General features: G+C 32.3%; 5 protein-coding genes across 6 annotated transcripts; 1 reads left to right on the top strand and 4 right to left on the bottom strand.

Annotated features, from left to right (window-relative positions):
* Positions 1–2,420: 2,420 nt before the first annotated feature.
* LOC8282290 (transcription initiation factor TFIID subunit 15) lies at positions 2,421–4,354 on the bottom strand. Its single transcript, XM_002517543.4, has 4 exons — positions 4,197–4,354; positions 3,444–3,817; positions 2,924–3,037; positions 2,421–2,818 (listed from the first exon to the last, which is right to left on the bottom strand). Exons 1-3 carry the CDS (start codon positions 4,326–4,328, stop codon positions 2,947–2,949), a joined length of 597 nt encoding a protein of 198 aa, XP_002517589.2. The 5' UTR covers positions 4,329–4,354; the 3' UTR covers positions 2,421–2,818; positions 2,924–2,946.
* Positions 4,355–7,906: 3,552 nt separating this feature from the next.
* Positions 7,907–13,460, bottom strand: LOC8271400 (lys-63-specific deubiquitinase BRCC36). Of its 2 annotated transcripts, none has more exons than XM_015718343.3 (11): positions 13,231–13,460; positions 12,048–12,173; positions 11,543–11,630; positions 11,170–11,255; positions 10,866–11,081; positions 9,937–10,121; positions 9,493–9,651; positions 9,321–9,401; positions 9,176–9,230; positions 8,476–8,713; positions 7,907–8,328 (listed from the first exon to the last, which is right to left on the bottom strand). In XM_015718343.3, exons 1-10 carry the CDS (start codon positions 13,339–13,341, stop codon positions 8,507–8,509), a joined length of 1,314 nt encoding a protein of 437 aa, XP_015573829.1. In that variant the 5' UTR covers positions 13,342–13,460; the 3' UTR covers positions 7,907–8,328; positions 8,476–8,506. The 2 variants fall into 2 exon arrangements, with proteins under 2 accessions (XP_015573829.1, XP_015573830.1); XM_015718344.3 differs by lacking the exon at positions 13,231–13,460 and adding an exon at positions 12,654–13,189.
* A 2,627-nt stretch (positions 13,461–16,087) lies between these two features.
* On the bottom strand, positions 16,088–17,171 carry LOC8271398. Its single transcript, XM_002517539.3, has 3 exons — positions 17,017–17,171; positions 16,821–16,931; positions 16,088–16,631 (listed from the first exon to the last, which is right to left on the bottom strand). The coding sequence occupies exons 1-3, from the start codon at positions 17,059–17,061 to the stop codon at positions 16,377–16,379; spliced, it is 411 nt and encodes a 136-aa protein (XP_002517585.1). The 5' UTR covers positions 17,062–17,171; the 3' UTR covers positions 16,088–16,376.
* A 1,500-nt stretch (positions 17,172–18,671) lies between these two features.
* On the top strand, positions 18,672–19,731 carry LOC8271397 (late embryogenesis abundant protein D-7). The gene is made up of 2 exons (XM_002517538.3): positions 18,672–18,832; positions 19,048–19,731. The coding sequence occupies exons 1-2, from the start codon at positions 18,779–18,781 to the stop codon at positions 19,384–19,386; spliced, it is 393 nt and encodes a 130-aa protein (XP_002517584.1). The 5' UTR covers positions 18,672–18,778; the 3' UTR covers positions 19,387–19,731.
* Positions 19,732–20,234: 503 nt separating this feature from the next.
* On the bottom strand, positions 20,235–25,566 carry LOC8271396 (WD repeat-containing protein 43). Its single transcript, XM_002517537.4, has 12 exons — positions 25,373–25,566; positions 24,695–24,796; positions 24,472–24,587; positions 24,104–24,258; positions 23,902–23,990; positions 23,292–23,823; positions 22,361–22,474; positions 21,822–22,063; positions 21,593–21,675; positions 21,283–21,394; positions 21,003–21,077; positions 20,235–20,893 (listed from the first exon to the last, which is right to left on the bottom strand). Exons 1-12 carry the CDS (start codon positions 25,460–25,462, stop codon positions 20,699–20,701), a joined length of 1,905 nt encoding a protein of 634 aa, XP_002517583.2. The 5' UTR covers positions 25,463–25,566; the 3' UTR covers positions 20,235–20,698.
* Between the last annotated feature and the right edge of the window lie 1,965 nt (positions 25,567–27,531).

Raw genomic sequence — 27,531 nt, 5'->3', positions numbered from 1 at the left:
GCGAAGCCAAAATTACCCGAAGGGCTAAAGTTTATTAAAATGTCCTTTAAATAGAAAGATTACCTTTCTTTACAACACATAGACACTTCTTAATCAGAATTAAAGTAATGAAATTTATAATGGTACATCCTTTTCTTTTCATAGGATAATATATTTTAAAAAGGAGCAATGAGACCTCAAAATGCATGCTAATGGGTGAGCACACATGGGCCCTAACTCAAATGTCATATATGCAAAGGTCTAAATATTTATATGCTTGACTAACACCAAAGCTAGCTTAAAAGGAAGACAAGAATCTATTGCTTAAAGCCTAAAGACACACCTTATTGCTTAACGGAGACATCCATAATTAACCTAGTTGCTTTTTGAAGATACACAATAGGTCAATGAAGAGAATCCAATGTTGTTCATGTTTTAAATACTATAGCTTTTCTGCCCTAAACACCCAATTTAGCTAAACCCAAAACCCTTTGCTCTTCGTCTAGTTACAACTTTAGACTATTTCCCGTGATTTTTATTTATTTATTTTAAAAGAGTACAATTTTTATAATAAAAAATATTTTAAGAAATATTTAATTATAAAGAATAAAATATTTTATTTAAATCTAATGCACTCTGTATATTTTATTTTTATGCTGCTTTTATTTGCATAATGATTTTTTTTTTTAATTTTTACTAATAAAGATAAAAATAATAAATATTAATTAATTAATACATAAAAAATTATATTGTATTTATTAAATATAAAATAGAGAGTGAAGTTTGACTTTTCATATATAGATAGTCAAATCAACTCTCTATTTTATATTTGAAAAATAAAGAGTGCATAAAGTGTTATTTTATTATATGACTTCTTAAATTAAAAAATCTTAACATATACATCCCTGGTTCTTTAAAAATTGTGGAAGACATGCAAGTAATTATTTGTAAAAAAGTTCCTCATAGCAGAAGGAATCATACACTGAATCTAAATGGTGCAACTCATAATCTTGATGGCTAGATATATATGTTGAAGTGTCATATGCTTCTTTTAATTTGTGTTACAAATGAATTTATAAACTAATAATTGCATGTTTTACAAATGATATTGGTCCATCAAATACTAGAATCCATTGTATTCTTAGACTACCTTCTCCACAAGATTTTAGCTTAATTCTATACTGATACTGTGATGATTAGGTTATAATTTATGTACACCTAGCAATCACTACCCAATTAATTATTCACAATATTTAGTATCTCTTATACACCATTTAATACACAATAAAGTGATAAGATTTTCTTTACTTAATCCATTACTCTCTCCATCCAATTTTAATATGTCATTTTTTTCTTTTTAATCCCTACAAAAAAGTATAGACCACTTTCTCTTTTTAGTTGCTATTTTAAGATTAAATATCTAAAATACCCTTCATCATAATGTAAATATCAATATTTACTTAAACACAATTTGTAGTTCTAATACAAAAATATTTTTATTTAATTTTAAAATTTATAAGTAGGTTGGCAAGTCTATCAATATTTAGATTACCGTGCATTGCATTGAAAAATTTATTAAAAATATTCTGATAAGAAAGTGGTTAAAAATAGTGGTATTAATTAAAAAACACTTAATTTTTAATTTTTGTATAAATTAAAAATAGCATATCAAATTGGACGGAGTGTCTAATCTCTGTTTGGACCAAAATACTATAATCATAAAATCCTTTCCATAAAAATGAATATAAGAATTTCCACTTGTAATTTTTGTTAAGAAAATATATTAAAATCTAATCAGTGTATCACTAGACCAGCACCCATTAGATTTTTTACCTGACTTATTATTAATGAGTTTTAATATATGATGAAAGCACTTTAATCATAAAATCCTTCTCATAAATACGAATCTAAAAATTCAAATTTGTAACTTCTGTTCAAAAAATAACTTGAGATCTAATCAGTGTGTCACTAGACTAGCACCGTATTAGTTCTTAAGATGACTTATTATTAATGAATTTTGATATATAAGGTAACAATAAGTAAATATTTTCTGCGGCTGTAACTAGTAAATACAATCCAAAGCACTCATGAAGTTTATAATGCATTAGAAGAACATGGCATGTCTAAAAATATAATATGCATGGCAAATTCTTGTCTCCGATTGATGATGATCTGAGAATCTTCAAGTACTCATACAATTATCCCTTCATGGGAAGAACCTAAAGTTATCTAATTTGTGGGCCCTTTTTTGCAAGCTTTGAAATGCTTTCTTGTTGTGTCTTACTTTGATTTCTGTTTCGAGATTTCCCCAAACCACCTTCTTCTTCTTATTTATTTATTTGTTTCTAAATTAAGAAAGGAGCAACCTTCAATTATAGATGCTAGAGTAGATGCAATGGACATATATATATATATATATATATATAATAGAGAGAGAGATCTTTATGAAGTTTATAACAATCATTTCAAACAATGAAAAGAAGAGAAGAATCATCTTCTTTTAAGAAAACCATGATGCACCATACAATAAATAAAGAGGAAATGGGTAGTAGATCTTTTTTTTTTTTTGCCCACTTTGGCTACAAAAGGAGATAGTACATCAAAATTAAGCACCACAGTAGCACAATGATATACTTCTTAATTATATAGGGTAAGCCTCAACAAAATGCCAAAGAGGGTTCCATATAAGCTTAAATTGAACATGGATTTTATACCATGTTTTTACACCTCAAGAAACCCTAACACCCAAAAGAAATAATAAAAGGAAAAGGGATAAAGAAAAAAGAAGAAGTAGTAATATATTAATATTTGATATTGTCTCTCTTGGTTGCTGCAATACCTGAAAGCATAAAAAAAGAATAACAAATTGTGATTAGCAAGTTAAGTGATTATTAAGACCTAATGAAACTAATTGAAGAATTAAATCTATATATATGATTCATACCCAGAAATGGAGAAAGGCACTGTCTAGTATGTAGTTCTGTTGCTAAGCTCTCTAGGGGCATTGCATTTGAAACACTCCATTCTGCTAGCAAAATTATGTTCGTTGCATCCCCACCTGTCCATATAATTCTCAATTAAATTAAATTTATCCACATACTTCACAAAAAGATACTAGTTGGTGAGCAAGAGAAAAGATTCTTCACATGCAAAATTAAAACAGTCAAAAATAGAGTTCAATTCTTAGCATATAATACGTACCATCCATTATAAATGTAAAGTAGTTATTATAATTAATGCTACCAGTGTGCCCAAATGAAGCCTCTCTCATTATGTTTCTAAAGGAAAGTGAGAATGCAACCAAAAGCAGAGAAAGAATTCAAGTGACATTATATGGTACTACCTAAAGCAACCATATAAAAAGAAGAAACAGAGATGCACACTTAAATAAAAAGCATACGAATACATATATACGTGTTTCTGTCTTACTGTTGCATTATTATTGTATTAGAAGATAGACCTACCTGGTGCAAATCCAGTCACCGGATTTCCATCCAGAACGATTGCTGCCGCCCCCAAAACCTCTAGAGCGAGGAATGTCAGAGTCGAAGCCAGTGGCAGCAGCAGAATCATCCTTGTACACACCACATTTGAAGCAACTAGAGCGGCTAGCAAAGTTGTGGGCCCCACAGTTTCCAGCGGTGCAGTACCAGTCACCGGGGCGAACGTCCGACCCGGTACTGAACCCGAACGATGACCCAACTGATCTCCCACCGAACCCTCCAAAGTCACCACCTCCTGATCTCGAGTCCCCGCAGCGTTGGCATGAGTCACGTCTTTGGAAGTTCAAGTGTTGGCATGACCTGCAGTTCCAGTCTCCTGGCCTACTCATCTTTCTCTGCATACATTTTTTTATTGAAAGATTTCTGTCAGAATATATAAGATGTTGCATTATAATTAATTAAGACTTGCATTCAGAAACCCTTTTGGTTGCTTTAGATAATCAATTGCCCAATTACACTATGGATGCATAGTCTAATATCTAGTTTAAACTCCTATATTACTATTTACACTCAGGTGAAAGAAAAAATAGAAATTCTAGTGCACGAGACTTCTTACTTTATGAGAATATAAAAAGACTAGTAGACAATATCATATATGTATGAATATCATACAATGACTAGAAAAAGGTTGATACAAATTTTAGCATCAAGAAAAACAGAAGCTATAGCATTTATTAAAGAAAGAAAAATCTAGGAAGTGGAGGATTTGCACACCTTTGAAGTATAAAAACTGAAACAATTGTAGAGAAAGGGTTTGAAGGTGATGAAGCCTAGAAGAAGAAGAAGAATAACAAGGAAATGGTGATGAGTGAATGTGTTTGATATGGTTAGGGTTCTTATATACATGGTTAGATCAAAGAGAAAAAGGGAATAAAATGGAGGGCCAAGTCATGCACATAGCTTTTTCGTTTGCTTCACCTTGCAAAAACACCTTGATAAATGGGAATCAATCAAACAAAATCTAAAGTAGGAAAAAGAGATAAAGGAAAGAAATTCCAGCTACGATTCCAAAGACTGGGATTTCTTTTCTTTCTTTTCTTTCCCGAAATTTTGAACAGTTACTTTGGCCATATTGATTCTTTTAGGGTTTCCTTGACGTGAAAATTGAGAAATCTATGTACACCATTACTCATATGCACACTTATCAGTTTGTTTTCACCTTTTAAAAGTTTGTGAAATTATCTCTTCACATCTCTAAATCAATTTCCTGTTGTTTTATTTTTCTGAACTTTTTGCTATGGTAATTAGAACACAGTGGAAAAATGGAATGTCATTTTTACTGGAATCTTAAATGAAATTGAGGTTTTTCAAATTTTTTTATAAACAAAACAGGTAAAATACTATTATAGTTTCCCAATTGAGTAATATGCTAAGTGACTCAGCTTTATTTTATTATTTGATGTGTTTTTCCAAACTTATTTATTTAAAGGTTAGATGATACTCTTACTATAAGCTTCGAATTTCACTCAATTAAATCACAATTTGAGTAAATTATGATATCCACTTCAACAATAAGTTTATATATATATATATATATATATATATAAAGTTGATTTTATTAATTTTTATTATAAATATAATTTTAATATATAGACATAATTTTAAGATATAAGTATAATGATGTTATTTAAATTTTTATGTTTATTGCATTTTTTATACTAATTTACTATAAATATAATTAATATATTAATTAATTAATAATATTTTAATTAAATAATAATTCTAGTTTTAAAATAACATATTAATTATATTTTAATATATTAACTAGTAATATTTTCATTAAAAAGGACAGAATCATAAAGTATTAGCTTCTTTATTAGGAAAGAATCCAAAAGAATGCATGGATTTGTTCCTGATATTATTAATATGCTACTTATTAAATCTTATTATATAAATTTTATTTTATCATTATTAATATATAAATAAAGTTTTAAAATAATTTAAATTAAAAAAGGTTTACCAACAAAATAATAGCAACAACTTGCATAATGCAGGGATAGACAATTGGTCAATTCAATAATTCTTGAAAACTATTAATTATGAGAACCGAATACGAAAATTAAATTAGATTAGAGGAGCAAATCCAACCATCCTAAGGAAAAATCTTATCAACCATATGCAGAGTAGGGTAGAACAGCAGAATAGTGGGCTGTTTAAAAGATGCTGCATTCTCAAAATTTGAAGGGAAGAAAAAAAAGAAAACCCGCATGGCATATTTGCTTTGGAGAATCATCATTATGTTATTCCAAATACGAAAACTAAAAAGAGAGAAAAAAGAAAATGCATGCATGCATGCTTACTTAGAAATTATATGGAAAAGAAATTTGTCAAATCATGAAATTCCATGCACATGCAGTTCCCAGTCAAAACTGAAGTTATAATAAGATTGGAATTTGGAACCAAAGTTAAGCTTTAGGTGGTCGCATTCATTCAGTCCAAAAACAAACTTCAGGATCCCACATATAAATTTGAAAAAAAAAAAAAAGAAAAAAGAAAAAAGCAAATAGAAGATTTTGTCAGCCTATCACCACAACAATAATCCAAAAATAAAAATCTAATGCTCAGTCACCAGCCCTACAAAAGGTCCTTTGACCATAAGTATTTTGGGACCCTCAGATCCACTAGCTACTACTGCTACTGCTACTGCTACTGGGAGTGATATGGATGAAATATATATCGCAAATGTAATAAATATTTCAAAATAAAAGATTCATCGAGTAGCAGCATATCTTAAGGTACTCAACAACTTAAGCAAGGCTCACAGTTCGTAGCTCAATTATTTCAATGGAGGAATTCTATACTTTGAGAATCAGCTGCAAAGTAAAAGCAGAGTATGCATGGGTAAAATTGTTGCTGCTTTACAAAAATTTGAATATTCCCTTTTTCAACATTTTGGTTTCCCTTTGAATAACACACCAATGCATGTACATACAGTTTTGCTTCCTCTTAATCTCTTATATCAAAGGAGGCCAAGTGTTTGATGGTATATTTTGTGCATGCTTAATTTTCTTTTTCTTCACTTAATTTCTTTTTCATGGGTGAAAATGAAAGCCATAAACAATTAATTGATGGAGGAATCTTAAATGGAAAAACATAATTTAAGATTAGCATCCTTTTTTTCATTTGGGTTATAATTAAGCTGAGTTAATTTAGCAGAGATATTTGCTTAGGCATAGAGAATTATATCAAAGGAAGAACAAGAACAAGAAAAAGAAAAAGAGAAAGGCAAAATGGAGAGTTTCAATAAAGATAGATAGTTGAAGCTGGAAATGATGGAATAAGCAAGTCTTCGAGGTTTTCATTTTGACCACCTTTTCTTTTTCTTTTCTTTAATTTTTCCTTTTCTGCGGCTGCTTACATCTCTCTCTCTCTCTCTCTCTTGCTTTCTTTCTCTATCACAAACAACATATATAAACATGAACATTTACATATAAATATGAATAATTTTTTCTTAAAAAAAAAAACAAAATAAAGGAAAATCTGGCCTCCATTCTCTTGGAGAAGGGTAAAGGAAAGAAGAGGCAAACTGTAAAGAAGAGGAAAGACAAGTAAGTGGTGGTGCTGATTCGATTCTCTTATTGGGAATCACAACCATGCATATGACCACGACCAACTTATATGTGTCTTCTGCTGCTTTTCTTTTGCCTCTCACCACACCTCTCTTCTTTCTTTCTTTCTTTTGTTATTGTGTGCGCGCTTGTTTTTGCTGAGTAAAGGTTAATTTTAAAAAACAATTACACTACTTTCACTTTATTAGTATTTCTTTTCTTTGCTCCCCTCAATTAGCAAATGTGATTATGATCGGTGTTTTTAATAATCTTTTCTGCAAGTTAGAATAAGGTTTTAAGGTATTTATGGGTATTATCTGCATGTCTTCCCTTCTCTTTTTTTCTTAATCTCCACAATTGTTAGCTAGGCTGCGTTTTTAGAATTGTGTTTCCCAAATCAGTTTTTTAAACCTCGAAAACTACTCAACTAGTGCTTTTTCAAAAGCAATTTATAAAGAGAAAACGACCAATTAAATATTAAAAAGAAAGAAAGAAAGAAAAAAAAGAATTCTACTTTTAACACTCAATAATGGTCTCATACATGAGGCCACAGTTGTTGAAGTTTTAGCACTTGAGCTTGATCACTAAGAATGCGCATCAGAAGAGTGTAGAATAAACTATAAGGACCAGCAAGCAATTATACAAAATTTTCTTATCTGCTAAATCCTATGTGCTGAAATATTACTAGTTTAATTTTATAAGAAAACTAACATGAAAATAGACATCTAGTGTAAGGCGCTCGAATTGCTTGTGTGCAAGAAAAAATAACCAAATTTCAGCATTTTAAGGAATGGCTTTAAAATTTTCAAGGAAAAGGGGAAAAAAAAGAAGAAGAAGAAAAGAATGGCTTGAAATGAAACACTGAAAACTCATATATAGTGCCAATGAATAACTTCTATAAATAATGCACAGCATTTGATTAAAATACAAGGTACGCTACAAGCAAGGGAGGGAGCATAGACTACAACCAGGGAGATGCTCCCTATGGAAAACATTATGAATCAACCAAAGGAAACAGTCTATTACACAATCCCATGCTCTATAAAAAAGGCCACAAAAGAATGGCAAGTACCATTGGAGAACAGGATTATATGAAGCCGAGAGGGAGATATATACACATCCTACATACTTGAGCCCATTGCAAATCTCTGCCTGTCCCCAAGAATTGTCCTCAGATGAGGGCATAAAGGCAAACAAGAGACTCATCTGGTGCTGCATCTGGAACTCTGCCCATCTGGGGTACTAAGAACCAAACAAGTTGCAATGGCTTCTATGGCAGACTCTTGAGACAATTATACCTAGAGAAGGCCCATGCAAAGAGAGCAAGCATCGATGATCTTAAGTTTATCAAAAAGCACGATGTAATAGTTCATGAAATTTGGTGTGATCTTGAACCAATATCAATATACAAGTAGATCATACGTAAATAAGAAGGAAGCACTTACAAAAAGGAAAAATAGCTTTGCTTGGAGTTTATCAAGATCCTGATCTGGTTCGGCTACCAGGACTAGCAACAGCCCTCACACTAAGAGATTCAGATGAGTTATGCATGTCTCTGGCACCAGATGATGCACTTCCTCGAAGACCATGAGATGAAACAAGGTGGGGAGATCTAGAAGCTGATTCACTCCCTCTAAAAGTTTCACTCTCCAACACCTTGGCTTCATCAGTCAACATTGCTAACTGTTTCATCAAGAGAAGCTGTCAGAAGATCAAATACGCGACAAATAACAGAATCCCATTTTACTTTAGTTATTAGGATGCTGCATGGAGTTAAAGTAAATAAACTTTGCAAAAGGCAATTGCAGTATGAAATCTTAAATTTCCTAAGATATAACAGTTTCAAATCCAGTATGACTGGGTCTAAAACAGACTATGATATCTATCCAAATCCTAAAGGAATGAAAAGTTCAGTCGATGCGCGTTTCTAATACCAAAGTTGAATCCTGAAATGAGAACTCCAAAGAGAATACAATTGTGCAGTTTTACATGAGAATGCACTAAGGCCTCAAACATGTGACCTCTTGGTTGCATGACAAAGAGGCACCAGAGTCTGCCCTTTGAAAGAGAGAAAGAATGGCTATATACTAATCATAAGCCTTTCCCAAACAATCTATAAAATTCCCATTTAGTTTCATTACATACCCGTATCTCATTCTCTCTCAAGCGATCTTGGAGTGTATTTATGGCAGGACTTAAACTGCAGATATTTCAAAAGACAAAATAAACTGATAGGAAAAGAGGTTAAAAGGAAAAAGAATTTAAGCAAATATGATTCGTTGTTTCTAACCAATATTCAATCAATTTGCACATGGAAGCTTGATATGTCGATGTGTGATGTATGAAGGTAAGAGGATGTATTTTTCCATCCCTATGAAAGATTAGAGTAATTAGAAGATTGTAAGCATCAGAAAACAATTACTCAGAAATGGAAATTAGGTAAATAATAACATCAGGATCACCTCATATTTTGCAACATAGCTTGGATATATGCCCCCCGCTCCTCTTCATATAATACACGTTGCAAATCCGTAAATGATGTTAAAGGTGAATCAAGCTTAAGCAGAGCCCAGGTTGGCAAAACATGAAGAGGAATTTCTTTTCTGATGTATTCTGCACCACTATTGGCAAACAAAAGCAGTTTGAGAATTAAAAGTTCAGAACTTTCTTTTGCTAGCATCTTAAAGTATACGATATTATAACTGGTTAACATAAAAGAAAATTACATTCAGTATATATTTATATGTTCATAGTAACAACCGTTAACAAAATTTTAAAAGATTTACAAGAACAAGTACTTCCTCAAATCACACGCCATAACATGCTATAGTAACAGACTGCATGCTCTACTCAGACGAAAAAACACTAGGGAACCAAGTGACCAATAACATACTCGAGTATTATACCTCATGTCCAAATTTGAGCGGTGCATAGCTTCTTGCATACTCTCTGACATATCCATGGGGTCTATATCGAAAAATGCACCATCTGAATTGCCAGTTTTATAGTTTCCTCCAATTCTCTCTCTCCCAACATAGTTGGCATCAGCATTTGCAAAGAAATCCCCCAAATCTGAAGATCTACCCCCACCCTGTTAACCATATTTGAAACTCTTAAAGAATATACCAACAAAGTGGAAAGAGTCGTCATCCTAAGATCTCAAGCACTCACATTAATGGAACCCATTGTATGGAATGCCATTACCCTAGCAAAACGTAGCAGAATTGATCCTAGGAATATGCCACAGAATAACATATGTATTGTACAAACATGCATCAGTTACCAAATTCCATGCATGCCATAACAGTATAAGAGACAGCTATGAATCACCATTTTGGCTCTTTTATTAAACATTTGCTTATATTCTTGGGTAGGAGGGAGGTAATTTTAATCTAAGACATAAATTGATAAATGATAAAATGTGATGATATGCTACACACAGTAAGAAACCTATCATTGAAATGCAGCCACTGTTACTGCCTATTATGTCAAGCATAAGTGTTTTATCCCTTTAAAACTATAAATACCAAAGGCAGCTTATCTGTCATTTCATGGACTGCGCATTAGTTTACTGCCACCAAAACACTCATCTTACAAAATGAAGTTATGATAGAAAGCATAGGATCGCTAGAACCACAACTATGTGCGTCTGGCAAGTGATAACTGTTCTTGGTCATTGTATAAAATCAGCAACAAAGAACTCGTAAAAAAAAAAGCAGGAAATCACAACCAAAATGAAGATACTCAGGTCAGCCGGTCTCTTTTATTCAAAATCCATTCCTATTATTCATACCAAGTGATCTAATAAATCTTAACTTTGAGGATCAATTAGTACCTTACTTGATCCTGCAGCAGTTCTTGAATCACCAGTGTCTAGTTCAGCACTCTCAATCCTTCCAGAACCAGATTTCACTGATGTATATTCTGAAGAACTTAAAGATGATTCAACATCTATGTAACCTCTATTTACAGGTGATACAGAAATAGGCCTTATTGTGTTATTCTGCTTCCCATCTGAGGACTGGAAAGCAATGACTTGGATACGCCCAACCTAAAAATAACCAGAAACAGTTACATTTTTGGCCAAGATGAAACAATTTTTAGATACAACTCATTGTAATGATACAAATAACACAGACCTTATTTACATCTTCACTAAAACAGGAAAAAATTAGCCCAATAAACCCAGGATCTAGAAGTTGATACATTGCCTGAGTCCGCACATCTGCAGAAGTCAAGAGACAGGAGTCATTTCAAATTTCTTGAAACAAATTATAGATAGTGCAACATAAACAAAATACAATAACACTAGTCAATAAGTGCAACATAAACAAAATACAGTAACACTAGTCAATAAGCATCGCCACAGAAACGATTTTAATACATGCAACTTTAATCTACCTTTATAACAAGCAGGCAGGAAGCATAAAGAAAACGAAAGCATAAATCTGGAGAACATTACTAAAGTGTTCTTCAAATTTTCAGCCAACTTAATGAACTTCAAAAACTTACCCACGTGAGAAGGAAAAACTGTAATATGAGGATGCGAGTGGTACCACCCAATCACCCTTGTTGTTCGTCCTGTTGATGCTGTCATTCTGTGTTATATAATTAAGCATTGAACATAAACAACAATCTTTCAACACGTCCATTGACATTGCATCATGCAACTGAAAACCACTATTGAAACTACTATAGCGGCACAACAAAAGGCTACCAAAATGTGGAAGTTAACGGTAGCCCTAGTGATCAATCTTGGCCAAGAACCAAGTTGGACTATGCCATAGGCCTCAAGAAAGATGAAAAATCACATGGAATTTAAGAAGTCTACAGTCATGTGAAGAATTTACATTCACAACTTTAACGGTCTGCAATAAGAATGGAGACAGATCCTCAAATGGTGAAGATTGAATTTCATTATGTGATTTATCAAGCTAACTTTTTCATCTACTTTTCCTTCCTTTTATTTACATGTAGAGACATATAAAAAGATTACATAATGAAGAATTAAGGATATCTCCGCTTGGGCTGATGCAGCAGCCAACTGTTCTGGATTTGTCTCTACGCGGTCCTTTCGCCTATCAGATCTTGACTGAGGTGATGCTCCCCAGATTAGTGCAGTAACACTCCCATTTTTCGAGTACTGAAATCTCCAACATCAGACACGAAACATCATGACATGAACGTACATTTTGCCCCCAATTGTGCAAGAAAAGAAAATACAAGGAGCAAAAACAATCCCGCAGGAAATGCAATCTCTCAAAATTTTCAGGCAAGTGTATAAAGGTAAATGATTAAAGTGATTTACTAGCTCCAGAATGTCACAATCACATTGCCATATAATATATTCACAAAGTCTCATGCAAAATTTTACAAAGGCGAAATAATAACATAGAGATTAATCTATATATTTGCCTGTTTTATCTGAAACAGACAAATTTTAGACTTTTTCAACTCCATTGTGACAGAAAATATCCTACTACCTATGTCAAAATCAGAACTGAACAACTTGAGAAATTCATTAAGAAACAAAACCAAATTCATAAAAGCTGAAACTTTCAACTGTATTACATCAAAGTTTTCAAAATATAAGCCAAATTAAGAAATAAGATTGCTGACCCACATGTACTCAAACAGAACTTCAATAACAAGGCATGGACTCCACTCTCTATCTACCAAACGAGCATTTGAGCAAGCAAGCGAAGGCTTCACTTTTTAGAGGCATCCCCCATTTTCAAAGATCAATAAGAAAAATCTTAATGTTAGGCAGAAACCTTTTCCACCAGGGCAAATCCAATAAAAATCCAGATAAAACAGAACAGAGCTACAATTTAAGTGAACCCAGATAACAAGTAAACACTTATCAATCAATTGCAACAACACCCAATAATTCTATTCAATAAAAATTCTACAATGAAATCAGAAAATAAATATGTAAACACAAAATAAAGATAAAGTTGCATAATCAATTTCAATAAGAATCATGTGCTCATTAATATTCAGGATTCCAACGGGCAATTTCAGTCAACATGCCAAAGACAAAAGAATACAATACTGCCACAACTAAACAAAAACATTAAAAATAAAAAAAAAATAAAAAATGAAAAGCTTCAAAATTTGAAAAGATGTAATCAAGATAAGACAAACCCAAAATCAATTAAATAAAAAAAGCTTAGAAAAAAAAAAAAACCAAAAGAAACCTCAATATCACCGAGAAGAAGGCCCATGATCTCTTCAGTTTCAGTAGACAATGCATGGGCAAGACATGTCAACCAAACATCTTCAGACATTTTTACACTTGTTAAAGACATTTTGAATCTCTCTTCGATTAAAATTCGATGAGTTTAAGATTATTATTGTTATTGTCTGGATTTATTTTTCAAGAGATGTTTTGTCCGTCTGGGTTTTGGAGAGACAATGTTATTTGATGTTAAGCGATGACGGATCTCCAAAGGCAAAAGGGTCATTGCACTGTTTTCTATACGGTGAGGTAGGTAGTAGTTTAATTTTGTTATACCGTATTTAGTAATAGAATCTTGTCCTTTAGATTTTGATTGAATTCTGTGGTCAACTTAATTTACAGTGAATTTTAATATTTTTATATATTATTCAAAAAATTATAAATTTTAGATCAAATTTATAGAAAATATATTAACAATGAAATTTTTATGTAAAATCATATATTAAAATATTTCTATGTAAATTTTTTAAAATAATTTTTATAAATTAATTAATTTTATAATTTTTTTTATTAATAAATACATAAAAATATTAAAAGTCGTTATAAGTGTAAAAATCATCTATAAATATATTAATTCTTGAGATCTAAATCTTTTATGATATGTGTGTTTAATATTTAACGCATAGAACTTTTATTTTGATATGTATATTTATTTCTAGCACATAAATTCAAGTTTATGTGTAATTTTATAGTTTATCTATCAATTTCTTGATTAATCAATTACATTTCTAATTAAATACTCACTCTAATTTTAAAAAAAAAATATTAACTATATTTTAATATTGTATTGACTAATAAATAATTTTTTAATAAAAAAATAATATTAATTCTATTTTAAAAAATAATATATTAATTATATTTTAATATTATATTAACTAAAAAATTAGTTTTCTAATTAAATAACACTTTTAATTCTAGAAAATAAAATTTTAACTTATATTTTTAATATTATATTTAATCATAAATTAATTTTTTAATTATATAATAAATTTTTACTTTTAGAAAATAGTAATATTAATTATTTAGATAGTATTAATTTATATAATATTAAAATTAATTAATAAGTATTTTTAGAATAATTTTTATATTATATAAATTCATTCTAAAAATTCATTTGATATTGACCAACTTTTTTGGAGATGGCTGCCAACCAATGAGTGACATGTCATTGATGTAAATTGATGATAGTCCGTGTTATTTCTCAATGTGAATTACTATTTTTTTCTTAAGTTTTAAAACTCTTTATAGAAAAGACAATTGATTTATATTATATTTTGGCAACAAATTAAATAAATTGTTGGATTTTCGATCAATATATAATTAAATATTATATTTCAAAATATTTTTATTATATTTATATAGTTTAAAAAATAAAAATAATTACATCCTAAAAATTAATTTTTTTAATCTTATTGCATAGTGATATGAGTCTAATTAATTTTAAGCGTTAAAATAAATTATTTTAATTTCTTGCAACTTTGCATTTGAGTAACTATTAACTCTATTTCTTAATTGATAAAAATTATAAAATAAAATTGCTCATCAATATTATAATCATTAATTAAAATAAATTAATTTCAATTATATAATTATTTTATTTTAAAATTTTAGAATTATAATTCAACTACTTTAAAAGAGTTTTAATATATTTTAGTTAAAAAATCAGAAATTTATACGTACCATTTTGCCTTATATTTCCTTCCTTCTATTTAAAAAACAAAATGATATTAATTTTTACCCAACATTCAAGCAAATAATGTTTGAAGGATGTTGAACTAAATCCAAGCTCAAGTTAGCCAAAATTCTTCTTAAATTCGTTTAAATATTATTTAGTTGAAATCTACAAAATTTATTTATGAATCTAAAATTTATATATTTTAAATTGAGTAAAAGTTTATTTAATATTTTATATAATCAAATTTGTGTGGAATTGGTTATAGTTAAACTAAATTCTAAGAAAATAGATACAATTTTCAAATGAATTTTACATTTATAAGTTAATACATTTTATAACACCAAAATATCTCTTTCAACTTTATCATTTTTATTTTATTTTCTCTCTCATTTTTTTTATTAAATGAAATAAATTTTTTATAGATTTATACCAAATATAAACATTAATTATAAATCAAATTTGTATTATCATATGAGCTCCTAATACATGATATTTTTTATTTTGGATAATTAGCTACTAATACAGGATACATATATAATTTTAATATTTAATACATTGTTACCAGATTTAGTGAACGATGGCAGAGTTAAAAACTTAATTAGTTGAAGAGGATTAAAGCAAACTTTCACAAAAAGTGATAAGAAAAATGAACCATGCATGTTACACAATAAATGGAAATTGTTTTGGTACACTGGAAAAGATATTGAGAAGTTGAGTTTTCTTTTTTCTTCTTTTAATTTAGAAAGAAAGACAATGTCCTGATTTTTGTTTTATTGAAAGACAATGTCCTGATTTTTGTTTTATTTTTTTTCTTCAGGATGGCCTATACAATATATACACACTCTGGAAGGTGATGATGGAGGCATTTGAAGACAGAGACATGATTGGATATCATCATCTCTCTCAGCTTTAAAAGGTTTCTCCTTTCATTAGGTATAAGAATTTAACACAAGACCTTATTGAATGCTATAGATGCCTGTCATGCTTTGCAGTTATTTCCCTTTCATATTAATTCATTGCTTGTACGATTGCACACAAACAAAGACTCGGAATCCAAATATCCAACTATAACAAAAAAACAACAAGAAAACCCATCAAAAGTAACTCAAGAAAAAGACAATTTCCATCAAATAAAAAACTCTTGACAACAAAATAAGGCATTATTTTATTCACCTCAATTTTCTAATTTCCTTCCAACAAAAAAAAAAAAAAAAACAATAAAACGAAGAGACTCTTTGTAGGTCTCATAGATTTTAACTAATAACAAAAAGAATCGCCTCCACTCCACAAGAGGGATATGGCAAAATGCCCCATGTCATTACAACTTATGAAGAATATGAAAGATCAAATAAAATTAATAATTGTAGGCACAAATAATGACCCGTCCTCATGATCATCGTGCATATATAGTGACATCAAAGAGACCGTCTTCAAATCCTATGAGATGCATTACCGCCTGGATTGGTGGTTGGCTGGTGGATGGAGTGGCTAAGGTCGCTAGGGTTGTTGCCTGGATTGGTAGCCGGCTGATTGATGGAGTGGCTAGGGTTGCTAGGGTTGTTGCTTGGATTGTTGCTCGGATGGCTCGTGTTGCTTGGGTTCGGGCTGCTTTCTGCAGTCATTCCCAGTGTGTTCTTAACAGCCTCAGCAGCTCCTTGAGCCATGCTCTTCACTTGCTCCCCAGTCTGCCATCCAACATAATTAGAACTGGCATTAGGGTTATAACTTAAAGAGAAAAAAATGATTCAGTGCGCTTTTGTGATCACCCTCTACTAAAACAACAATGTATTTTTAGATAAAAACAATGTTAGTAATCTAATAAAGAATTGAAAACCAGCAGAAAAGAATTAGAAAGAAGAAAGCAATGGTAGTGCCTGTTGAAGAAAGTTGGTGGCCTGAGTAGTGTAAGATTGATCCTGGCCAGATTGGTCATGAGGACCCCTTGATTGGTGGGATGGATGATTGGCATGCTCATCCCTCTTCAACTGTACGTACATACAACATTGGATCAAGAGATCATGAACATTAAATATTAAATAATAACTGCAAAAAAATTAATCGAAAGGTTACTTGGGGTTGACCACCGGAGCTGAAGTCTTGACCTCGGCTTGCCATTTTCTTAATTTGATTGGTATACTGTTTTTTAAAGCTTGATTGAATGAATGAATGAATTTGATAGTAAGTGAAGAATGAAGAGGTTATGTAGTGCAATTTATAGGTAGCAAAATAGGCTAAATTTGTTACATTGGAGTCCCGAAATTCCATGCATGCATCTAACACATGGCAATGAAAATGATTGAGAGTATTATTTGGTTTCTTCTGGGTAGGAATGATTCCAAATACATGCTTAATTAGTCAAGAGAAGCCTTTGGCTTAGGGTGCGGAAATATTATAAGAGGATACAAATCTTCATATTTACTTATAATTCCTTGGATAGGAATTATAAGAAGAAGAAGGAAGAAAAACAGTATGATAGGAATAAGAAGAAGGATAGAAGTTAATATACATATCAATATAAATCTTTAGAGAAAGAAAAAAAGGAAAACAACTGCAAAAAAATTAATAATTCTTGCATAAATTTAATATATATATCCATTTATATAACAAATCATTTAAATATATAATTAATAATCTTAAACAATAAAATATATACCAATCATTTAATATAATATTTATATATATATATATATATATATATCTACTTTTATACATTAGTGATATAATAGTCTAAGTTAAATCTTTTATACAACTCCTAACACATTACTGATATAATCCTTTAGCAATGAACGAGCTGCTGTAAATTTTCGACAGAGTATATAATCGGTGGCCAATTAACTAACAATAAAGTTCCCGACTGTTGTTATGATCGGGAAAATTTGTTTACTGGATCGAATTTTGCAGCAGTAAACTATATATATATATTATGAATTAACTAAAGTTTTGTTTGAGGAAATGAATTAACTAAGATTATACAAGCAAATCACACTGGGGCAACTATCAGATCAATACACGCCCTCAAAACAATTCCAATCTAATTCTTTTATATATATATGTCAATTACGGGCACACTAGATAAAGAAGTATCTATTGTGGTACTTTGAAGCAGGTGGACCACTTCTGCACAAGCAGACATGATTTGACAATTTGAAAGACTAAGAAACTGTTCCAGCCGAACGCCTTCTGCCATATTTCCACCGACTCTATATCTCTAAGAACTGGAACAGCTTTTGCACCAATTTACTAACCAAATTCATTCAGGAAAATGCAACCCCTCCAAATAGTCACCTTTTGCCAGAGTTTGGGACAAAAGAAAGCATCTACAAATACTTTGCAAGTCTCAGGAAGCATAGATGGATGAGTTTGTAGAACACCAAGGCCAACAAGCAAAAACGAGAACCGTTTACAGAATGCTAGCATGTGTTTGTCCCCTTTTCTTTCCCCTTAATTGTGAAATATCTAGTTCCACATTTCATGAGGGAGGATAACACAGAGTTGCGGATTCCAAATTTTTCTTTGGTTTCCAATTCAATAGTGGTAAATGAGAAACTCCCTTTCCTCGGCACGCGTCAGCAGGTTACCAAGATCGTTACGTGGCAGGTTCGTAGAGGCTGTGTCATCAATGCAATTTCTTAAAGAAACAACGAGCCGACACAGTTTTGGAGAAGGTTCACAAATGGAAGGCACGTGCTATACAGGTGTCAAAACGACAGGACAAGTGTGTATCACAGGACAACCTTCATATGCTATATAAATATCATGCAAGCAGGGGGTTCTTTTTTCCACCCAAGTTTAAAAAAGAAACTTCATTCAAATATATCAGTCACTTGCAAAAATGGCATCTCATGATCAGAGCTTCAGAGCTGGTGAGGCCACAGGCCGAGCTGAGGTATATATACACGTGACATATGTGCCATACTTTGTTTATTAATTTATTAGATCTTCCTCATTCAATGTTCGCTGAATTCTTACCAAGTTCGTACATACATATATAACAATTGATACATACATAACAATTGGCTACTCATTACCAAATTAGTTGCTCCTTTTCATTTCTTTCCAATATTAGTTTCCTTTTAGATTTATAACGAATCTTCAATGCAGGAGAAGGGTAACAGAGCTACTGATACGGTGAAGGAGAGGGCAAGAGAAGCCAGGGACAAGACCTATGAAACAGGCCAACACGCAAAAGAGAACACAGCAGAGAAGGCTCATGAGACAAGAGAGAAAGCGTCAGAAACAGCAGAAGCAGCTAAGGACAAAACCTATGAAGGGAAAGAGAAGACAAAGGGAGTGGTCCAGCAAACTGGGGACAAAGTGAAAAACATGGCTCAAAAAACTGCTGATACAGTGAAGAGTGCTTTTGGTATGGCTCATAACGGTGAAGATAAGGACAAGGCTGGTCATGAGCAGACTACTACATATAGGGAAACCAAGTATTAGCTTAGCTTAATTAGCTAGCATCATAGATGTTAGTTTGATAGGTATCCCCTTTATTATCTTCTTGTTGTGTCTTCTCTTAATTTGGTCGTTACTTAGTTTTTTCGAGTCCTGTGGTGCTTGTCGCCGGCTTTCTGAGGTGTTGACATTGACAGGTTATGGTTAGCATCTTGTTAAAGAAGGCCCAAAAATAAATAGGTCTCTAGTGTCTCGGGCAGTTTGTTATAAATTGCTGCCGTTGTTATTCTACGTTATTTTAATATTTGCCAAAAAGAAGACTATTCCATGAAATGTAATAATGTTTTCTTTAGCTTGATATATACACGCTTATACATGGGTTTGGTAAAATGAGTATTCTGTCAACAGGTTTTGGCAAGCTTTCCTTGTTTATAGATAATATCCAATCTTTCATCCTATCGGCGTCAAACGTTCGGTAGTGGGCCTTGGCTTTCTCGAGAGCAGAAATGGTGCATATGGAAACTGGCAATGTCTGCCATATACAACCTTTAAAAGGGATTTTTGTTTTAAAGATAATATCCAATCTTTCATCCTATCGGCGTCAAACGTTCGGTAGTGAGCCTTGGCTTTCTCGAGAGCAGAAATGGTGCATATGGCAACTGGCAATGTCTGCCATATACAACCTTTAAAAGGGATTTTTGAGTAATTTACTTCTAAAGCAGGTAGGCATCATAGATTTCAATTGTTGTGAAGAGCAACTTAATTTGAAATGAGAGCAATTCTTAGGTTTATGATTATAGCCATCACCCTTTCAATTTTACCCTTTTATCGTCTCTGATATCCATGAAAACCGTGTTCTTTGATGAAATAAAAAGGATCAAGCACAAGCGTTATACTGGAAAGTGAACACTCATATTATCATTTTAAAGAGAAGCAGACATTTCGCATATCAAATCACTTAAAATTTTGTACATGGACCAAATAAATGGGAGTAGAAATCTATAACAGTTCATTTAGTGCGTTCGAAAAGTTGTACTGGTCTAAATCCAAGAGTTTAAGTGATTTACTGGAGGGAGGTCAAAACTGGCTGATAAATGAAGCTTCAGCCCGCTAGTTCCGTTTTGTACAGATTAGCAATTGTCTGCACTCTTCTGGCTCGTTCCAAAATGTTAACTTACGCTCCAGGAAAATAATTCTGCAACAGTTCAACTACGACTCCGCAAGCGACTCTAATCCTTTGCATTGGCCAGAATGAATGTTGATAATTAGGGCCGCTAATTCCAGGACATTAAAACGTTGCAAGTGTGTTTTGCCCATTGTTCCCAGCAGCATAGTCGCAGAAGGTCGTAGATAATAATCACTCACTCATGTCATCACCTCCTTCGAGGTCACTCAGTCCACCAAATGCTTCTTCTTCATCTTCACTCTCTTGATCAGTTTCCATGGCCTCTTCAGATTCTTGCCCATCAATGTCATCTTCGTCACTTTCATCCTTATCCTCGTAAATTACTGGAATAATTGTTTCAGTTTCTTCTGATATATCATCAACAACCTGTTTATGAAAGATCCCCAACCCAAGCAAAACACAAGAAAAGCATGTTTTTAGTAACTGTAATATTACAAAGCTTCATCACTCACGTAATATGAAGCGAAAAATATACCTCTGCATAGAGGAAGTCCAAGTAACTTGATAGTTGCAGAGCTGACGGGAAAGTTGAGACTCTGGACTCGATAATCTGTGGTAAAATGACAGATCTTATGTTATAACAAGATTATTGCATAGAACTGTTAATAGAATAAGTATCACTGCATCGAACATAATATTGCAGTAATCCCCATAATATTGAAGGCTTAGTCATAATCTTATGAATGGTGTTGCAATCAAGACATTACATAAAATACCATGATGAATTCTTTCTAGGTGAAGTCATCAACTCTCACCTGATATAAAGAGTTCAAGGCAACTAAAGAAGAGTCCTGGGACATTATTCCACTTGCATGTTGAAGAAGTAAGACTTTTAGCCACGGAAGTGCACATGCCAAGATTGCTCCCCTGCAATAAGCAGACGATATGTAAGACCTCTAATATTCTCGGCTGTCAAATTCAATCTGGTCCGTTTGCTCTATGAATTCTCAACTGTCTAATGAAATTGAATGTCTAGTTTAACCGAAATGCACCAAAAGGATGTATGAAGAGAGGAAACAGGATCGCATTTAGCATTTGGAAATTGTAACGCAGTCGAGTCTTTACCTCGAATCAATTATGGTTAGAAGAGAATTTAAAAGCCTGTGGACATCAGATGGATTAAGCTGCGAGATTGAATTCGCAATTACCTGTAAAACATAAATTTTCATATTAATTAACATAAAAATCAACTCCTCATACAGAAACATGGAAATACTGGTGCTGCAACCAAGTTTAGTTATATAGAGATTAGTTAATGCTGCTACAAGAACCTTTAACAAAAAAGAGCAACCACCTTCTCATTCTGGGTATACAAGCAATCTAGTAAAAGAGCCCGATCTTCAGCATGCAATGCTTGCTTAAGAAGAATGTTAACCGAGTCTGCACTTGGTGGCTTTGCATGAGGAGGTGATTCTGGTTTCTCTTGGTCTTTGGTTTTATCATTATCTTGTAAATTTAAACTTGCAAGTTTCTCACCCATGGTTGGCTCATTCACATCATCCTCAACAAGTACTCCATTCATAGCTTCACCATTTTCTGCAGAGACATCATCAGTGAAAATGCACAACAGGTTCAAGCATTCAATCTAACAAAAAAGCAGCAAAAATGAAACGGCCATCATATTGGGTGGACTTGGCATATTAATAATTCAGATATGAGCAGATAAGAAACATGAAGCATGCTTTTATTAAATTTATTAATTAATATGCAAATACGAAATAGGATATATTTATGAGCTAGCTGCTATGACGGATGCTGTTCATCTTACATAAATCTAGCTAACTAATTAGTAATTTATGACTTAAATCTAATTAACTGTATAACAACTCTTACCAGTATCAACATCTCCTGGTGCTGAAGGATCCATTTCAGATGCAGCCCGTTTCTTCTTTGTTTTTTTCTTCAGCGTTGAGGCTATCGTCGCTTCTGATTCCAGATAATTGGAATCTGCAAAAATTAAAATGCTTCCATTATAGTGCAGAACAAAGAATCAATATTTGGCTTTAATCATTAATTGAACAGAAAAGCGATACTGTTATCTTACATGCTAATGACAAATTTTGAATTTTGCAAAATGTCAGATATTTAAAGTTTCTGATAAGAGTTTTAACCTAGGTTGAAGATACTTTGCATGATAGTTTGAATTTTGTAAGATATCCAATCATAGTGTTTCCTTAATGACTTAGTCAGAGAAAATAAAATTATGTATTCACCCAAAAATGAAGTTCTCAATATTTATAAACCTTCAGCTCATTAGAGTTTCAACAGCAAACCACACAACGAACTGTAACTTATTTCCATTTACTTCTCAGTCTTTCAACACAGACATATTCCAAACTATAATGTTGTGGAATCTTGAAGGATCAGAAGTACCACAGGACCTCGTGTGTATCATACAACAAACAACAGCATTGAGTTTGTGATGACAAATCATATTCCCCATCTGATTGGGAATTGGGATGTAGTAAAAGTAAGACATTTTGAAGACTATATTCTGTCAATCACGTCATGGAAGTAACTTCTATCAAGAACAAAAACATTAGTTTCAGTGATAAAAGAAGGGAGCATTAAGAGGAACAAACATTGGTAACAGGAGAACAGAGAGAAGAAGAGAAAACAAAAGGAAGACAAGATTTAAAATAAAAAACTAAAATGTATTTATCAGAAACTAGAAAACACATGCAACACAATTACAATTATTCACCTATTAGCAAGCAGTGCTACTAGGGAATAACCCGAGGGCAGAGGATAAAGTTTGTTATACCTTTTGAAATCCCATTTTCTCTAACAGTTTCAGTCACATCAGTATCATTCACAAGAATATTCTCCCCAGAGTTAGTGACATTCACTGTTCTGAACTTTGGATAATCTATTGGACCATAAGCAATAACCACCGTGAACTGTTTATCATCCTTGATGTCATGTAGCTGAGCGGCCAAAATTGAGGGGCGATGCTTCTTTGAATAGTCACCATTATGCTGGTTTGTTTCAGATTTGCTACCTTTCACAGTGATTTTTGTTGGATTAACCTCATCTTGTGAGGAAGTCTTCAAATTCCAAACATATACGACACCTGATTCTGATACTGATAAGACAATTAAACCATCTTCTTCTTTTTCGTCACCAGTACTCTTGCATTCAATTACCAATGGAGGATGCCGCATAGAAAGAACAGGACCAGCACTCAGACTTTTGGAACTCAAATTGCACCTCCACAAATGAAGAATTTTCTCTCCGAAACCTGTTGTGACAATGTTCTTTGCGCTTTTAGATATAGAAATATGCTGAACAGTACCCTGAAAAGGAACCAGCCTATCAACACTTTGAAGAATATATGGGAAATCATCCAAACAATGCAGAAAATTTCCACTAACCAGGTCATCAGGGAACTTGAAAAGCTCTTTTCCATTCACCAGACTCAGTAAGCGAGCCCTACTGCTGACTGCAGCTAACACTTCCTCATCTGGAACATAAAAACAAACAGTAATATGAGAGAGAGAGAGAGAGGTTAAGTATCAAAAGGAAATAACTGTTGTAGCATGCAAATGACTTGCAGAATTAAAGGAATATCCTTACCACTAGAAAACGCTAAAGAAGAAATGGGCCTTTTAGATGCTTTAAATTCCACAGTCAGTTCTCCAGATTTTGAGTTCATCTCAGATGCTTTCCCATTAGTTCCAACACTACGCAAACTACGGCCTTTATTTGCAAAAGCAAGACCAATAACCCCACTGCATAAAGTGCATAGGCATTTAACTTATCAATAACTCTATATTGAAGACATTGGAAAAGGACGTCGCAGCTGATGCTTGGTGATACTTCACAATAGTATATAATCGATTAGCTAATAGTGTGAGGTAATACAAGCGCTCAGAAAGTTCTTCCAGAGATAATATGACCCAAAGAACAGAAAATGCAAATCCATACTAACTTAAAAATAGTACCCTGGATGGTGTCCGCTAGATTTCCACTTCATATCACCGGTGAAAGCATCAGTTGCCAAGATGTCTCCACCATGTGTGCCAAGAGCTAATAAGAAAGTACTGTGCTCTTGTTTACGCTTGAAAAAGTACAAAAAGTTGAAAAGAAAATCATATGCCAATTACTAAAAACATAAGATAAAGAGTATTTTCAACAACCAAGAAGACTTCTATAAAGATTTTGTACCTTTTTCCCAACAAAACTGCATGCCATACATGAATAACTAACAGAGTCGTCATCAGACTGCTTCCACTCAGCCAATAAACTTCCATTTCCAGTACTCCAAATCTGCAGAAAGTATAAAAATATCCAATTCATGAATGCTTGAACTTGTAATAAATGATAACGGGTAACACAGGATGCATAAAACATCAATTTTTAGCAACCCCTTTCCAAAACAATAAACAATAATAAACCACTGCTTCTAAAACATATCATAATAAGAGCTATGAATTGTCAGCATCAACAATTTTCAACTAAGTTAAAATCTAGTCCTTAGCTTATCCTCGCAAATACATTTTGTTGCTTCACCAAGCAGAATTCAAGGCCACAATTCCTTTCAAAAACCCATACAGGTACTTCCAAAATGTTAATCAATCCAAGCCTATAAAACCCATAACTAATGACTCTTCATTTAAGGATAACCACACAAAAAGGGGAAAAATATAATCTTGATCAACCCAAAAATCCTATGCTTCCCTATTATACGTCTATATAAGGATTATTTGCAAATAAAAAAAGAAAGTAAGTTTTTTTTTTAAAGAAAATATACACTTTCTAGTAATTTATATAATGGAACAGCTTATAATTGTAAACCAAAAACACCAAATTTTTATGTGTATGAAGAGAAAGAAACAAGCTTACTTTGATGGATCCAGTTGGGTATAAAATGGCGAGAAAGTCACCATCAGAAGTGAAAGCTGTAATTAGAGACTTCAATTTCTCTTTCGCCATTGAAGATAGAGAGAGGGGGATAAGTGCGTGCTTTTGAGAGAGAAGAAGAGTGTTCTTAGGGTTTTGGGTTTAATACGCGCAAATAGCAAAATTTCATAAAAGCACCTCCTGGGAGAAATTGCTGCTTCCTTAAACCCTCTTGTTCAATTTCATAAAATATAATTCCACGTTTTTTAAATTAAAAATATATTTTTATTAAATAAAGTAATAAAGTGTGAAAAAGTTTTCCGATCATAAAGTTATCATAAATTAGTTCCATTCAAACTCTAATTTTTATCAAAAATATTTATAAAGATTAATTTGAGATATTAGATATTATTAGTAAGAAGTTGAATTTAAAAAAATTATAATTATTTTATTTTTAAATAATTTTAAAATAATAATTATTTATTATAAATTATAAGAAATTAATTAAAAGTAATTTTATTTAAATAAGAAACAAATAGTGATGAAATCAGTCACTGCTGATTTTTTAAATTTTTTAAATTTTTTAAATATAATTACTGCTAGCAATTATATAATAATTCTAAATTAAACACCTTCAAACTTGATATGTAATTTTTATATTTCATATCAAATATTTTTAAACTTAATCAATTATCAAGAATGTTAAGCCTAATAAACTATATTTATTTGATATGTGAATGGTAGTTAACATTTAAAATGATATTTTGTCTAGAACATTTCTACTTAAACTCATTGTAAATATTTACATTCCAGCTCTTTTATAATCAATACATTTAATAGGTTAAAAATAATGTATTAAAAAACAAGTTCAAATCCAAATTGGACTAGAAAACGAAAACAAGCTCCTACAAATAAATGACTCTTCTCTCTCACTTCTCACACTCGTGATTTTAGGCTTTTTTTGTTTTGTCTTTTTTCGACTCCTCTCCACACATCTCCATAACATGAATGTCCAGCAATGGAAGGAAGCAACTAAGGATATCAAACAATGGGAGAAACTCAGGTGCCCAATCTGCATAGAACACCCTCACAATGCTGTTCTTTTAAATTGCTCTTCTTTCGACAGTGGTTGTCGTCCGTATATGTGCAACACAGACGACCGCCACTCCAATTGTCTCGACCAGTTCTGCAAGTCGTCAGGATCATGTCCATCAGCATCAACGTCAAGTAACGAGAGTGGGTCTAATCAACGTAAGCTTGCTTGCCCTCTGTGTCGCGGAGAAATACATGGGTGGTTTATGATATTAGATCCTGCTCGAGAGTTATTGAATTCCAAACCGAGAAGCTGTTCTTATGAATCCTGTGATTTTGTTGGAGATTATTCAGAGCTCAGTAAGCATGTCTTATCCGACCACCCTGCAATTCAGCCATTAGAGGATGACCTTAGACAACTTACTTTCCAAGTTAATAAGTTCTTTTAGCTGTTAGGATTTTATTTTTTTATTTTTTTTTTTAAAAAAAGTTGAAAACAAGCTCCTATAAATAATGAATATATATGGGCTGGCTCTCTTTTCCAACGTCTCTACACTCAATATCACTATATTGACTCTGTCTTCAATTTCTTTCCACACTTACGTCTCCACTGTCCTTGGGTTAGTTCCTTTAGTACCCTGTTGCAATTTTATCACAATCCTCCATCTCCAATGCTTAATTCAATCTGCTTTTATATCTTTGATTTTGTGTTCTTTCTTATGACATATAGAGGTTGTTCTGTTTGCAATTTGTCATATAATCTTCTATCTCGAATGCTTGATGCAATCTGCTTTTTTATCTTTGATTTGAGACATCCAGAGGCTGTTTAGTTGGGAAAACAAGACATATTTTCCAGAAAATTACTCCAAGAAAACTAGAAAACAGATTGATTTTTATGTATACTTGTAATATAATCCAATTTAGAAAATCGTTAACATGCTTTGAGACTTTTCCAAATTATATCTATTATTTGAAAACACCAAAGATGTGTGTGTGTGTGTGTGTGTTTTAAATTTCTTTACTGAAAGCACTATTGCAATCGTGCATGTACAGAGTTTCTTTTTGGCTATTATCCATGGCTTGCTTTACGGTATTGTTTTATCAATAAGTGGCTACTTATATACTCTTTA

This window comes from Ricinus communis, chromosome 8 (genome assembly GCF_019578655.1).
Source record: "Ricinus communis isolate WT05 ecotype wild-type chromosome 8, ASM1957865v1, whole genome shotgun sequence".
NCBI classification, from domain to species: Eukaryota; Viridiplantae; Streptophyta; class Magnoliopsida; order Malpighiales; family Euphorbiaceae; genus Ricinus; species Ricinus communis.
The sequence above is the reverse complement of the archived record's forward strand: the minus strand, read 5'-3'. Positions and strand labels throughout refer to the sequence as shown.

Excerpts from the sequence above, each read along its gene's own strand:
- LOC8282290 (XM_002517543.4), bottom strand. The coding sequence starts at position 4,328 with ATGTATATAAGAACCCTAACCATATCAAACACATTCACTCATCACCAT. Across the intron at positions 3,818-4,196 it reads TCAGTTTTTATACTTCAAAG|AGAAAGATGAGTAGGCCAGG; the intron begins GTGTGCAAATCC and ends AAATGTATGCAG. Across the intron at positions 3,038-3,443 it reads GGTGACTGGATTTGCACCAG|GTGGGGATGCAACGAACATA; the intron begins GTAGGTCTATCT and ends TTATATGGACAG.
- LOC8271400 (XM_015718343.3), bottom strand. The coding sequence starts at position 13,341 with ATGTCTTTAACAAGTGTAAAAATGTCTGAAGATGTTTGGTTGACATGT. Across the intron at positions 11,256-11,542 it reads AGTTTTTCCTTCTCACGTGG|ATGTGCGGACTCAGGCAATG; the intron begins GTAAGTTTTTGA and ends TGACTTCTGCAG. Across the intron at positions 11,082-11,169 it reads TTAGTGAAGATGTAAATAAG|GTTGGGCGTATCCAAGTCAT; the intron begins GTCTGTGTTATT and ends GGTTATTTTTAG.
- LOC8271396 (XM_002517537.4), bottom strand. The coding sequence starts at position 25,462 with ATGGCGAAAGAGAAATTGAAGTCTCTAATTACAGCTTTCACTTCTGAT. Across the intron at positions 24,797-25,372 it reads ACCCAACTGGATCCATCAAA|ATTTGGAGTACTGGAAATGG; the intron begins GTAAGCTTGTTT and ends TACTTTCTGCAG. Across the intron at positions 24,588-24,694 it reads GCAGTTTTGTTGGGAAAAAG|CGTAAACAAGAGCACAGTAC; the intron begins GTACAAAATCTT and ends TACTTTTTCAAG.
- LOC8271398 (XM_002517539.3), bottom strand. The coding sequence starts at position 17,061 with ATGGCAAGCCGAGGTCAAGACTTCAGCTCCGGTGGTCAACCCCAA. Across the intron at positions 16,932-17,016 it reads GCTCCGGTGGTCAACCCCAA|TTGAAGAGGGATGAGCATGC; the intron begins GTAACCTTTCGA and ends ATGTACGTACAG. Across the intron at positions 16,632-16,820 it reads CCACCAACTTTCTTCAACAG|ACTGGGGAGCAAGTGAAGAG; the intron begins GCACTACCATTG and ends GTTGGATGGCAG.
- LOC8271397 (XM_002517538.3), top strand. The coding sequence starts at position 18,779 with ATGGCATCTCATGATCAGAGCTTCAGAGCTGGTGAGGCCACAGGCCGA. Across the intron at positions 18,833-19,047 it reads AGGCCACAGGCCGAGCTGAG|GAGAAGGGTAACAGAGCTAC; the intron begins GTATATATACAC and ends TCTTCAATGCAG.